Below are 13902 nucleotides of genomic sequence, written 5' to 3'. Positions count from 1 at the left end.
CGTGAAAATTGCCACGATGAGAAAAACGCGCGCCAACAACCTTTCAATTGAATAGCGGCCCTGCTTAAACCGTAAAAGTGCCTGGGAATGAGTCACAGCCACGGACACGTAGATAATGTGCGTGTACGTGTATCGTATAGGCCTAGAACGCATACGCCAGCAGGAAACGATTTTCTCGATGATAGGCGTGCGAAGTGTGCGCCATCGACCGCCACGCGTCTCTCTCTCCTTTTGCCGCGTTATTTAAAAGTATAAAATAAAAATACACTGCCATTCGAAAGTTGGCGAACGCTCGTCTATTTCTTTTTTTTTTTTTCTTTTTTAAGATACAAATCTTTGACTATAGAACTTTATTTCTACGAATTTATCCGATCAATACGTAGCGTTTGTTCGATCGAACTTTCTACGATAGTAATAACCTATCCACTGTTCCCTCTATTTGTGTATATTGCGAAATTACGCATAAATCGTGTACCTTTATCCTTTAGCAGACAAAATATGGAATATCGTGTTACGACATTAGTGAAATTTATTTTTAATGCCTGATACAGGATAAATTGGACTTTTTAACCCGATTACATGCATCGGTACGAATCAAGCAAAGCGTGCAGATTTTTATAAACGACGGTTATAGAAAAAAGAAATTTTGTTTACAGGTACTGTTACCAGGTATTATTGACACAGGTCTTAGAGACGAGGCTATTGGATTTTACAAGAAGCTTACACTTTCTGATTGAATAATAATTCCCTGCGGAGGTCCTTATGGTTGCTGGAGGTTAGGTAAGGGTTGTACGGTTTTCTCGGTAAGATTAAGCCATCTGGTCCCATGTGAGGAGCAGGTGGAGGAGGAGGTGGTACACCCAATACCGGTGCCATTTTTTGTCCTAGAAAGAGAAAAAGAAAAGCAAAACACATGGTTAAACGCTATCGCAGAAGAAAATATCTTACGTATTGAAAAATCTTGCTCGATTAACACCATAACGATCGATTACTTTAGTTTGAAATCTAACGTTTACGTGGAAACGTGAAAACGTGGTCTAAGTTACGTTTATTTTGGGATATTTGAAAGGTAAAAGCGTACAATTACCTAATAACTAAAGAAATGTATGATAAAAAAGTACGACATACAGGGTGGTTGGTAACTGGTGGTACAGGCGGAAAGGGGGTGATTCTACGTGAAAAAAGAAGTCGAAAATATAGAAGAAAAATTTAAAAATTTAAAAATTTGAAAATTTAAAAATTTAAAAATTTAAAATTTGAAAATTTAAAAATTTAAAAATTTAAAAATTTGAAAATTTAAAAATTTAAAAATTTAAAATTTAAAATTTGAAAATTTAAAAATTTGAAAATTTAAAAATTTAAAAATTTAAAAATTTAAAAATTTAAAAATTTAAAAATTTGAAAATTTAAAAATTTAAAAATTTAAAATTTAAAATTTGAAAATTTAAAAATTTGAAAATTTAAAAATTTAAAAATTTAAAAATTTAAAATTTAAAATTTGAAAATTTAAAAATTTAAAAATTTAAAAATTTCAAAATTTTAAAAATTAAAAAAATAACGTCAATCGAGACAACGATCTACAGTGAGATCCGTTATAACGAGACGCGATAAAGTGCACGCGTACCGAGCGAAAATTCAAAGTCGATTTTCTCGAAAACGAAGCCTCGAACGAAAAATTTTTATTCTATATTTTCGACTTCTTTTTTCGCGTAGAATCACCCCCTTTCCGCTTGTACCACCAGTTACCAACCACCTGTATATTTATATCGTACGCTGATAGTGGACACTCACACGACGCGAACGCAGCAGCCATCAGTCGTCATAGTGTTAAAGAGCAGATAAAGTGGCGAAAGAAATACACAAATGGCGCATGTAAGTGTTTACAAATGGCTAGGTGTTTAATTTAACCAGTTAGCAAGTTACGATCTCTTTGAAAAAGTGTGTACCCAATAAAACGTGTGGTGAAAAGCAATGACGATGACGAGTATACTCGACGAACACAGAGTACGTGTGACTGTTACGATATCGAATTAAGTTGTAACGAAACGATTGTTTTATCTTTTAATTTCGTTGCTCTTCACTCTTCACTCTTATCGTTTTACGTAATATTTCGGAAAATGAAAGCGTCCCAACGTGTAATGTTTACAGACCGGTTTCGACCGTACAGTGTGTAAGGGAAGATGTTTGAAAGACATCGTGATGTATTTGCAAACGTATTAAACGTACGATCGATCGAAGAAGAAGGCTGTTGGACGCGCGAAGAATCGCAGCGAAAAGGAAGGAAAGACGAGGATGGCGGAACGAGAGACAAGATGAAAAGATCGTGGTTTCTAGAAAACCGTTTAATTCGACAACAAGCTGAAGCGCGGCGAATGATAATAAATTTTTCCAGTCAGTTGTTTATTCACCCTCCAACAAAGCGATTCTCTCCCTCACGTAACCCTCCTCGCACATCGCGTCGGATCGCACTGAAGCATTTCCGGCCAACAACCGTATCAAACAGCCAACTTCTATATACTTTTGCATAGGGCTTCGCGTACCTGCTAATCGGATATAGTACGCGGAGCAGGCCGCCACGTACCTGTCTTTTATGTCCACAATGTGACGCAAACAATGTGCTTTTTATCGCGTTAAACCGAATTCTCGAGTTGAACGGACGTGTCACACTGTACGAGATTGACCAAATACTCGCAAACTACCGTGTACCGAAGACGTGTTCTCGTTAGCTAAACATTCCGCCAACGTTCTTCGATTTTCTCGCGAGTTTCTTGCTCGCCACACAGACGTTCGACAATTTTTAGCGAATTTTCACGAAATATCACGTTGTTTTCTAAGTCGCTGTCTACGAAGATTTTACAGCGTTCATCTATTTTTTCTATTGGTGGTAATTTATTAGGCGTTCGTGATCATCCTAAATGAAATCTCTTGGAAACTACACCGATCAACCTCGCCTTTCGTAAACGTGAATTTCATCATTTGAACGAGCGTCGACGTACAATGGCAGGATCAATGTTCGATTTCCAAGAGACCAATCGCGTAACTTTGTAAATTCATTTCGTCAAGTTGCCAGATTGCAAGTTGTTCGTTTACAGAGTTAATCGATGCTGCTTGCGAACTCGCCGTTTATCGGGTATCTTTGTACGAGGATGAGTATCAACGACGATCGCAGCTTTAACGCGAGCAAATATGTGCGTACGTACTTGCAGTGTACATAGAAGAAATATGTTCGGAGAACTACGTTTCGCGAACATGTCTTCGAACATCGTGTAAACAGATTGGAAAAACGACGAACCCATTCGACCAGATTCACAAATACCAGCGAAGACGCGCCGCGATATGGCACTTTGACGATCGCCTAGAAAATTGTTGTACGTGGAAAACGTCGTAGTTGCAATTTCCATCGTTTACCGGAGACGAGATTTCTCGATTCAAATTTACGAAATTTCTTCGCGCGACATTATCCCGTAAATTGCTCCGTAAATTATCTTTACGCCGCAAATGTTCTGGCAAAGATTTCGTGGAATTTTCGCTCGTTTTGGAATTTTTACGTTTCTCCGAAACAACAGCCGTCCTAGAAACAGTCGGAACGAACGCCAGTAGGAGGAAAGCTATCGCCTAGGCGGTGCGATTTATGTCCAACTGGAACGCATCTTTCTTCTGGCACTTTCTTCCGTTACGACCTAGAGAATTCCCGAAACCTGTTCCCTATCGTTTGTCAATTTAATCGCCGTGAACATCTGCTTCTTCACGATGATTCAACCATATTCCGAGTTACGCGCTGCAAAAATGACACCTCGGTTTCGTAACAATTCGTGTCTATAACCTTTACGTTACCACGTAGCACGTTCTGTCTAATTGGAAACTCTCGAATATCTGGGAAGATACCGGACGATAGGCAAAGATATTTCGGACGAAAGTGGCACGGTATCGAGGCGGACGTACCGCGCTTTTATCTGTCTGTTCTTTGCGACTACCTCGAAACGTTCTGTAAAAGCGATATGAAAATTTCCCAATGGATAGCTTCATTTTCTTCTTTTTTTTTTTTTTTTTTTGTTACATATTCTCATATGTCGACATTGGGACGTTTTCGAAACGCCACAGATTCGTCTTTCCTACCGTTATCGTTATGGAGCTACGAGGTTTAAAATTCCACGTGCCTGTTCACGTGCCAATTCGGAAAGAGTCAACATTCGAACACTAACTCGAAAAGAGTCAAACATCAACTCGGAAAGAGTCAAACACCAACTCGGAAAGAGTCACCATTCAAACACTAATTCGAAGAGTTGTGGCGGCACTCGACAGCAAATACCACCACTCGACACTAACTAGTGTTGGACGACGACAGCGCAGTGGTTAGCGCCTTAGGTTACGAACGTTCGGGACCCGGGTTCGAATCCCGGTGACCGGAGTCTGATTTTTCTTCCACGCATCTAAATTAGAAGAAACGTAGCACACATTAGACAACACATTTGCCACCTCAGAGTCAAACACCAACGCGGGAAAGAGTAGTTTCAACATTCAAACACTAACTCGAAAAGGGACACAAACACCAACTTGGAAAGAGTTCTCAAATACTAAGTCGAAAAGAGTCTCAAACACCAACTCGGAAAGAGTCTTAAACACTAAATTGAAAAGAGTCAAACACCAACTCGGAAAGAGTCTCAAAATTCAAACACCAACTCGAAAAGAGTCAACACTCAAACATCAACTCGGAAAGAGTCAAACACTAACTCGGAAAGAGTCTCAACATTCAAACACCAACTCGAAAAGAGTCAACACTCAAACATCAACTCGAAAAGAGTTTTAAAACTTAATCGCCACTAGACAAGTTGCTAACACCTATACGAATCGAACACTTTGAACCTGATTGTAAAAGACATTACAATTCGACATCGTAGCCTAACCCACAAGTATCTCCGAACATTTATATAATCGGTGAAATCAGTTGTTGAAAATAAAATATTATAACCTGTTAACTGCAGTGTTATACTAACTCAACCATCCCTATTATCCCAACAGGCGCCGATTATTATAATCGTAATGGGAATTTACGACTTCCTCGCGATCGCGTTTCTCCGCGACTGGTCGACTAAACACTACCTAATGACAAATTTTCACTTACTTGCCAACCGAATAGAATCAAGTTTTGCAACGAAACGACAGTTTGTTTTATTTCTTCATTTTTTCACCGCGATTATTCAATTGCAATTTAAGCAATAAATTCCAACTACTCTTTACGCATGACGAGTATACTCGTGAAAAACGCCTAACTGGTTAAGTAGCATGGGAAGAAAGCAGTTACGGGGACAATCATAACAAAAGACCGGCGAGGAATGGCGAGGCAGCACCAGGAATGGTTCGACGACGTAATGTCGCGGGTATTGCGCAATTAACGCGTGCCTTTTCCCTTTTTTTTCCTTCGATCGTCGCGTGGGCGCGTGGGAGCTTACCGGATGATCTCGCGCGAGCACGCTATTGGCATACTAAAAAATGCAGGATCGCGCACGCAGCGAAGAAGGTTTCAAAAGTGAGTCACGCTCCGCTTACGTGAGTACAGTCGTCCGCCACGCGCGACCTGCTGAAAATTAACGCGACGATATCATTGAATACATTTATTGAGTACATTTATTTTATATGAGTAAGCCAACAAATGACTATACTCTTGCAATACAATATACCGTGCCTAATAATCTTCGTAAATTTCCTCGACGAGTTTTCATGTACTTGGAAAACCATTGTGAGTCGCCGTTTTTTAGACGGTTTTACTGGGTTGGCAACTAAGTGATTGCGGATTTTTTCATTACCACCTAATGACAAAATCCGCAATCACTTAGTTGCCAACCCAATACATCGAGTCGCGTCTTTGAGATAAAAGTTCACGCACAAAATTTTAAGGTCTCTCTAACTAATTCTAAATTCGATCCTAATTTAATTCGTCCAGTGGTCAGAACGAAACGCAGATATAGGAAAACCGTGAAATAATTCCGCGTCTAACGAGCTGCGATTCGCGACAGAACGAAAAAAGAAAAGAAAGGAAAGCGGGCGGATTCGAACTCTCGCGACTGATCGAACCGCGCGGTTTTGATCGAATTCGCGCTACCAACGAGCGGATCCTTTGTGGATTCGCTGAATTAGGTTCCTCGCGAGGCATCGTCGTCGATTACCATAAACCACGGAACCGCTTCCAGCGAGAGCTGCCAAGAAACGAAAGTAAAATCCAACATCTCGTAAAATCGTTTTCTACTCTGAACTTCGTTCTTCGTCGATTTTGTTCTTTTTTTTCTCTCAGCGATCTGAGAAAAACAACCTGTCAACCCACGTGATCGTCCTCGAATTACCAGTCGACTGCCGATTTCTATACTCGACTTCGATGCTGCGGACTTTCCTAACGTCTGTCGACGTTTTGCCAACGATCCAGTCGCACAGATTCCAAGAACGCGGCGATTTTCGTTCGGAAATCGATTATACAATTTACGTGGACGTAAATAGCGCGTGATCGCTGTCAACCCGGAACCGTAAACGTAAAGCGTTCGATTTCGCAACGCGGAAACGGTTCTACGCGAATAATCGAACCGCTTTTGTCGATCTATCGTCCCCCTTTCTATACTTGTCCCGTTTCTCAACAATTTCATAGCAGCAGCCTCGATCGCCCTAAAGAAACGTTAGAAATCGACAGAAAAGAAGGTAGCGCGACTGGTTCGATTCCTCTTCCAATTTACATAGCAAACCACTTTCTTTCGTTCGCATAAATTCATCGATCGTCGGCTAACTTTGACAAATTGATCGAACAGATCCTAATACCTGATAATGATAATTTCTATCCATTGAAAACACGAACATCGAAAGGACACGTTACTTTCGTGATAATCGTTTACCAATTGCCATCGTTTTTAATCGCTAAAGAAATTTCCTCTCAGCCCGTGTCGTTACGTGGACAAACAAATCCTCCGATATGGAATCTGATGATGAAATGCAAAACTAAATTCCAGAAGAAAGTAACAGCAACGCTGTTGTATATCTCGTATGTAGCCTAACGCTACAGGATCGTCGAGCGAATGGCAAAACAGCAAAACGGAGCGAGTCATGTGGAAACTGAACGCGTTGCAAACACGCGTATATCGTCGACAAATTTGGAACGCCACGCGACACGATTAATTTTTTATCGAAAGTGACTGGTTCGCGACGATCGATCGATTCGTCGAATCCAGGCACCGTGGCCGCTGCTTTTTCACAGATTTGATGCGTCTGGGCTGGTTGGAAGATCGGCTGTAGATAGGCGAGGGCTGCGCAAGGGGCAAGGGTGAATGCAGCGGTGGGGGAAAATAAAAATGTAGAGACCCGGTCAGGATGTAATTTTGAGGCAGATGTGCGGGTACGAGAGGGAGATCATTGCACCGCGAGCAAGGAGCAGCTGAAGTAGCGTGAGAAAATGCGGCGACCGCTCCAGCGGACGATAATGACCGAAGGGCAAAGTCAGGGCCGTAACCGCTTGCCGGATTTGCTGTGAACCGCCGACAAAACCGTGACCTCCGCCCCTGCCACTTATTTTCCAATTGCGTAACGATGCTCTTTTCGTCTTCTCGTCGAGCGAACGACGGAAGACAGCGTGAAATTCATTTTTCTATCGTCACGCAGGCAACGAGACGAGCCACGATCATCGCGACAAGTTCATCCGTCTGTTCTTTCTATTCCAGAGGAATTTCTTCCGCAAGAAATCGGGAAATTTTGCAAGCTCGATATCTCGAAAGTAAATTGAAATTGGTGGCGCGTGCCACGGGTTATCGAATTCGTGTTCAGTCCGCGATGCGAAGAGAAACATGCGGTTTCGTTTCCACTTGAAAACTTCGCTTCTGTATCTCGGCAAACAGCAACGTAAACGGGGAAAAATTCGTCCTTGTCGAAAATTATTAATCGTACCGCGTATTATCTCCGCATACGAAATTTTTGTACGTGCCGTAAATAATACGCGCTGGGAAGTAAAGCTGTGCAGAGCTACCAAGGAAGCTCCGTACGTATAAAGACAGAAAAAATGTATATGTATAAAATTATAATATAAATGCACCTGATCAACCTTTGGGAAAGCCGACTTAATTTTTCTTTTCGACAAAAATGTCTTTTCCTTCTTTCAGCGATCGATCAAGGAACGATATTCGCGTGGAAGAAGGAGAAGAAAATACGACGCAGAAGCCGCAAACAAAATTATCGAATCGTAGGATCCGGCGCGTCCTAAATTCAGGGTTGCAACCGTTGGCAGGAGCATAATGCAATTGGGGGATCGTACGAGCGGGTCGTTCTTTTCACCGCGGGATTTAGTGAATGAAACCAAAGCGAACCGACGCTCCTCGCCTATCCTATGGTTGCAACGGTGCCGCTTTTTACAGCCAGTTAGGGCTACTTATGGGAATAAAAGAGCCTGTATCGTAATAAACGACGACAATAAGAAACAGAAAGGAGTACGAAAAGATGCGTCGATGACGCGCGTGACTCACCGTTTGTTAAATCGTCGCAGCTGTCCGTATCGTTGTTCAGTCCGTTATCGATCACCTGAAAACACGTACACTTGATTAACGGACGATAGGATACAGTTATCGACGAAAAAAATTCGCATTCTCTGCGCGTTCCGCACGGAGAGCTCCGCTAAGCTGGTTGCATGCTAATTCATGTTCCACTAACGAGGATAATCGCGCTTTCCACGACGGAAATTTCCTCTGTGAATTTTCCGCGTAATTCGAGCGTCACGAGAGACGAAAAAATTGCCAGGGGCACGAGAGATCGTTAAGATACGAATTTCTGTCCGATTTCTCCGCTCCTCTGTAGGAGAAGCCAGCTTGCTATTGTTCTCGTCCTTTGGACGAATCCTCCGCGATAACGTCAGCTTTACCTCGTTTTGATAAATTAACGCTCCTAGCGTGATACTCTTTGCGAAAAAAAAAAAAAAAAAAAAAAAGGAGAAGAAAAACGAGAGCACCGAGATGCTTGTCTCTTCGAATATGTTAGCTCGTACGTTACTCCTCCTCTAGAACGTTAAGCGCACTTTTCACAGGCGCGTTATTTTCGATGCGATTAGGCATTGCGATTCGTGCAAACTACTTTCTTCATACGAATCAGCGATACATGTGACACGCATCGAACGTGCAAAGTGTCTTTTAATTTGACGATACGATCGAGGAAAATTCGACGGAAACATAGAGCAAGTTCTTTTTACATCGGGTTTTATTGCCAAAAACGTTTACTTTGATCGCTATTGGATTATGATTTCTCTGATACCATCGAAACTTACTGGAACAAACGTTATAAATCACATACTGAATACTTTGAAGTGACCGTCGTGAATGAAAGCGCGCGTCACACTCTAATATACATTTTTATGCAGGGTGCTTGGTAACTGATGGTACAAGCGGAAAGGGGGTGATTCTACGCGAAAAAAGAAGTCGAAAATATGGAATAAAAATTTCTCGTTCGAGGCTTCGTTTTCGAGAAAATCGACTTTGAATTTTCGCTCGGTACGCGTGCACTTTATCGCGTCTCGTTGTGACGGATCTCACTGTAGATCGTTGTCTCGATGGAAAAATTTGAAAAAAGAAAAAAAATTTTTATTCTATATTTTCGACTTCTTTTTTCGCCCCCTTTCCGCTTGTACCACCAGTTACCAACCACCCTGTATACTTTTTTTTTATTATAATACACTTTTTATAATAATATTTTATTATAATACACTTCTTAATAATAATTTTTAGATCATAATATTCTTCTTCGTTTACTTGAGTGTACAAACCAGCCGTAAATAACATTCGTTAACATCTATTCTCGTGAAATTCGGCGCCAAACGCGTGCTTAACGCAACGCATGTAAAACGAATATTTTCGAAAAGATTTTACTCTTTGCCCGCGACTTGCTTTTTCGTCTTTTGTCTTTCGTGTTTCTCATGTTAAATCACCAGTTACACGATACTGCATAGTACGACGAGATAGCGTATTCGTTTATGGCTTCGAGCTGCATGTGCTGCGAGGCTATTTGCCTTCGCGAAGGAAGAATCGAAAGTCTAATCCTCGTCGAGGCACGTTGCACCGTTTCTCTCGCGACCCGTCATCGATGATTTCTCCGCGATATCAGCGTCGTCGCTGCGAATTGCAGCGAATTAGTTTGCTTGGTGATCGCGGCAAAACGCGAATCCAACCTTTTGCCATCGATTAACGTACGTGTTTCGTGCGGTTATTTTTTCAAAATCGTTAAAAGTCGAGGAATATTTGTCATATCGGCAACGAAACTGAAATTTACGTCGTTCGAAACTATTACGAGTTGAACATCGTCGCACCTGGTGCGATTATTTTGGCTACTTCGATCGCATGATATTACGCTATCGACGATACTATTGCACATACATCCGCTGATCCTCTTTTTTCTTTTTTCTTTCCAATCATCTCGCTTACTTAAACTCATTGCTGGCGCGTTTATTTTACAAGTTATTAATTCCTGGTAATTAAATTCTATTCAGGTACTTCGTTATTACTTAGTAATTACGTATTAACGATAACTATTCCTAGTTATTACGTTCTCGGTAATTGTAATTACCAATTTTTAATTATATACTTTTAACAACGATAGATCATTCACTGACTCGTGTAGCTTCTCTCTTTTCGTGTTATTAATGAGCTTTTCCCGCCGATGCAATGAAATTAATTAAAATAAAGATAAAACGAACGGGACAAGTTTCAAGGCGGTTTTAACATTTTTTGGTCCACGATATCTACGGTTTCTGCTTATCGCGGCAACTTCCGCTTCCGATATCAGCGTTGGATAACGAGCTCGTCCAAAGGAAAACTATATACAACGACGAACACGCGAGTCGCCCATCAATTTTTCAATATTAAGTATCTTCTATACGATGATGAAATAGTTTACGTAAATATCAGTCGTTTAATTAACGGCTCGCGCTGTGTTATCGATCCACGAAACTGGGCTACACCGGAAGCGAGGTGTTTCGTATTTTCAAGAATAAAAACCTGTTACAGTGTCGTTCGAACGAGAGACAAAAGTGAGTGAAAGCGGGCGGAAGTATAAAGAACAATCGAAAGTGTAAGAATATTAAAAGCGTAATCGCGAGTTTCATCACGTTATTAAATATTATAACACGGCTGCTAGATGGGTCTTCCAGATCTTATCATCGAATGCCAAAATGCGAGTCTAACGGAAACTTCTGCTACGAAGTTTAGCGTGTTTCTTAATCGAATTGCCGAATTAACAATCGTCCATACGATTTTACCTTTCCACGTTAGTTGGCAGAATCGTTTCTCTCAGAAGCTCGTGCCAGGCATCTTAACACTAGAACCACCGTATCAGTCAAATTCACTGGTTTTACAATTTTATTTTAAAATTCCTACTTCATATTATATATTTTTCAGCAACGATGTAATGACTTTTGCAACGATAACTAGAAGAATAGTGTAACGAATTTTATTTCGTTTCTTACGTATTCAAACTGAAAATAATTTTGCATCGAAGCTACTTATACCAATACCAGCGAAAATGACTGGTACTTGTCAAAGTGTAAAAGGATCCTGCGATCTGTTTATCGAACCCCAATTAACCAGTTTCCTCGTTTTGTACAATTTCCCACGCGTTTTTAAAATTCGTACTGCGTGTCATTCGATATGATGATATCGATTATCAGGAAAATTCCGGATCGATCACGATGCTTTCATCGATCCACATACGTCTCGATGGTATAAAGAGTACGAATTCGCGATAATACAATGAAAATTCTACTTAGAAGGCGACGAATATTCGATTCTTCCAAGTCCTAACTTCGCGCGATAAGCAAACTGTAAAAACTTCAAACTCAGTTTTCTCAGTGTAAAAGCTATTGCGGAGATAGGGCGGATGAGAGGCAGAGCGACGATATTATAAGCGGGACTATACTTAGGATATCCTGCACACGCTTGCACGTTATGCGCGCTCCATTTTCCCAAAATTTCCCACAAAGACGTAAAAATCCACGCTGTATAAATTATTACTACACTAGAAATACCACAGCAGTCAAACTGACCGGCTCTACAATTTTATAAATGTGTCAACCCTCGTTTAGGATTAATAATACCAAAAAAAAATTATTACATAACATGAAATTTCTTCTGTAAAAAAATAATAAAAAATATAAAAATATTCTATTATTACGTATTTTTTAAAGACCAGTCATTTTCACCGGTTTTGGTAGAAATAGAATTCGTGTTAACTATCGGTAGTTCTAGTGTTAACGATTACAAGATAGAAATGATTTTTGGCAGGTTAGAGAAATCGCGTAGTAGAACACGGTGATTCAGGTATTCGACGTGGAGCCAAGCAAATGACAGTTTTTCACGCTGATAAAGCGATCTTCGCTTACTTGTAAGAAACAACGATATCTTATGTAACGTCAGTATATTACAAATTTATCAAATTTCATGGAAACTGGCTATTTCGATCGATTCTCTGATAGTTGCGACGCGAACGTATTTTTATTCCTCGAAGCTTCTCGTCGATCGAAACGTTTGAACGCGTGATTTATCGGTTTACACGCGATACAGACGTATAGAGGAAGCGAAATTAATTTCGTTGATCGGCAGAAGCAGCGCGTAACGAACACCCGTTTTTAGCCTAGTTTTCCCGTACACTGTCGATTCCATTCTTTTTTTTTTTTTTTTTTTCACGAAACGGGTAAAGACAAAGAGGCGGAGAACACGCCGACGAAACAGGCACGAAACGTAGCTGGAGGGTCGCGCCATTATGTAAGCACATTTTGTAGGACACATCTTTTGTCGTGATCTTTCTGAAGCGGCAAACTGCGAACGAACGTTGTACACGGATGCATGAAAAACGCGAACGTAACAGATACACGTGGAGTGAACGATCCTCAAGCTGCCCTATGAAAAGAAGCTTAGAAGCCACTGTCGACGTTCTCGCGAAAAACGACGCGTCTAATGGCATCTGATGCTGCAGTTCCATAGACGTGCAACTTCGCAATGCGCTTTTCTCCCAGCGATTTCGCGTTCCCGTTTCGGGCTACCTGTGTACGACGAATTATGCAATCGTGTTGTCGCGAGTTACCTTCCATTCAGCAATACTTGACCATATGACGTATATGTATATCTTGATTTTCGGCTTCGCAGATCCGAAAAGCTGAACTTGCTCGCGGTCTTCTTGCAACGTCGATTTAGACCTACTTATACCTGTAATTTTATTTGTTCAACTTGGGCCAATTTCTCACATGTTCCCTTGCACGGCCATTTCTTCATTTTGCTCCTTCTTGCTTTCGTTCGCTTCGCTCAACAATTTCGTTACCTCTTCTTCTTCTTCTTCTTCTTTCTCTACCATCGACAAGTCATAGCGGAGTAAACAAGCTCACAAGTAAAGTGCAAGTAATATGAAAGTCTCACAGACCATTAGAAATAAAGTGTGTGGATGAGTCAAGAGCGAAGTCACGACAGATCACCGTGAGTCACTGTGTAATGCAGTAATGCTCGCTTAAATTCCAATAGAGTTGTTTCGTTTAAATTAAATCAAGCGATCCAGAACCACTGCCTATTACGCCAGCGTTTCAAGCCATTTTAAGGTCAGTCTCTTAACGCGTCAATTCTCCCTCCGTTTATTCATGGACACGCCTGGTCGAACTTTTTATAAGAAAAGCGGCCTTACGATGCAAACGAATACTCTTTACAACGTGTATTATGAATTTATTCTGCTATTTCTCGACGTATTTTCGATCAGGGTATTAGCTTTCGCTCGATGAAAAAGTGAATTCTCGCTTGTAACCACAGCCCTACCACCTGAGCTTAATACGAGCGCAAAGGGTTGAGTTGCAAGTTCTGGAATACGGTGGCGGCTAATTGCTCGTCCGCAGCTGTGAACGCGTGCGTAAAGTAGTTG

The 13902-nt window shown here is 41.0% G+C and overlaps 1 protein-coding gene and 1 long non-coding RNA gene across 4 annotated transcripts in view; one reads left to right on the top strand and one right to left on the bottom strand.

The window, feature by feature from the left end:
* LOC126871139 (uncharacterized) overlaps positions 1–13902 on the bottom strand; it is a 41656-nt gene that overhangs the window by 2214 nt on the left and 25540 nt on the right. For both annotated transcript variants that reach the window (XR_007691530.1, XM_050629607.1), the window contains exons 3-4: positions 8490–8544; positions 725–884 (exon numbers count right to left, since the gene is read on the bottom strand). Coding sequence is in view for 1 of the 2 variants with exons in the window: in XM_050629607.1 (XP_050485564.1) it covers positions 725–884; positions 8490–8544 (215 nt within the window). In the remaining variant the exon portion in view is untranslated. The remainder of the gene's footprint in view (positions 1–724; positions 885–8489; positions 8545–13902) is intronic.
* On the top strand, positions 449–2402 carry LOC126871143 (uncharacterized). 2 transcript variants are annotated; one of them, XR_007691532.1, is made up of 3 exons: positions 449–587; positions 657–780; positions 2149–2402. It is a non-coding gene; the product is annotated as an uncharacterized LOC126871143 (long non-coding RNA). The 2 variants fall into 2 exon arrangements; XR_007691531.1 differs by lacking the exon at positions 2149–2402 and adding an exon at positions 889–2142.

The sequence above is a fragment of the Bombus huntii genome, chromosome 11, assembly GCF_024542735.1.
Source record: "Bombus huntii isolate Logan2020A chromosome 11, iyBomHunt1.1, whole genome shotgun sequence".
NCBI lineage: Eukaryota > Metazoa > Arthropoda > Insecta > Hymenoptera > Apidae > Bombus > Bombus huntii.
The sequence above is the reverse complement of the archived record's forward strand: the minus strand, read 5'-3'. Positions and strand labels throughout refer to the sequence as shown.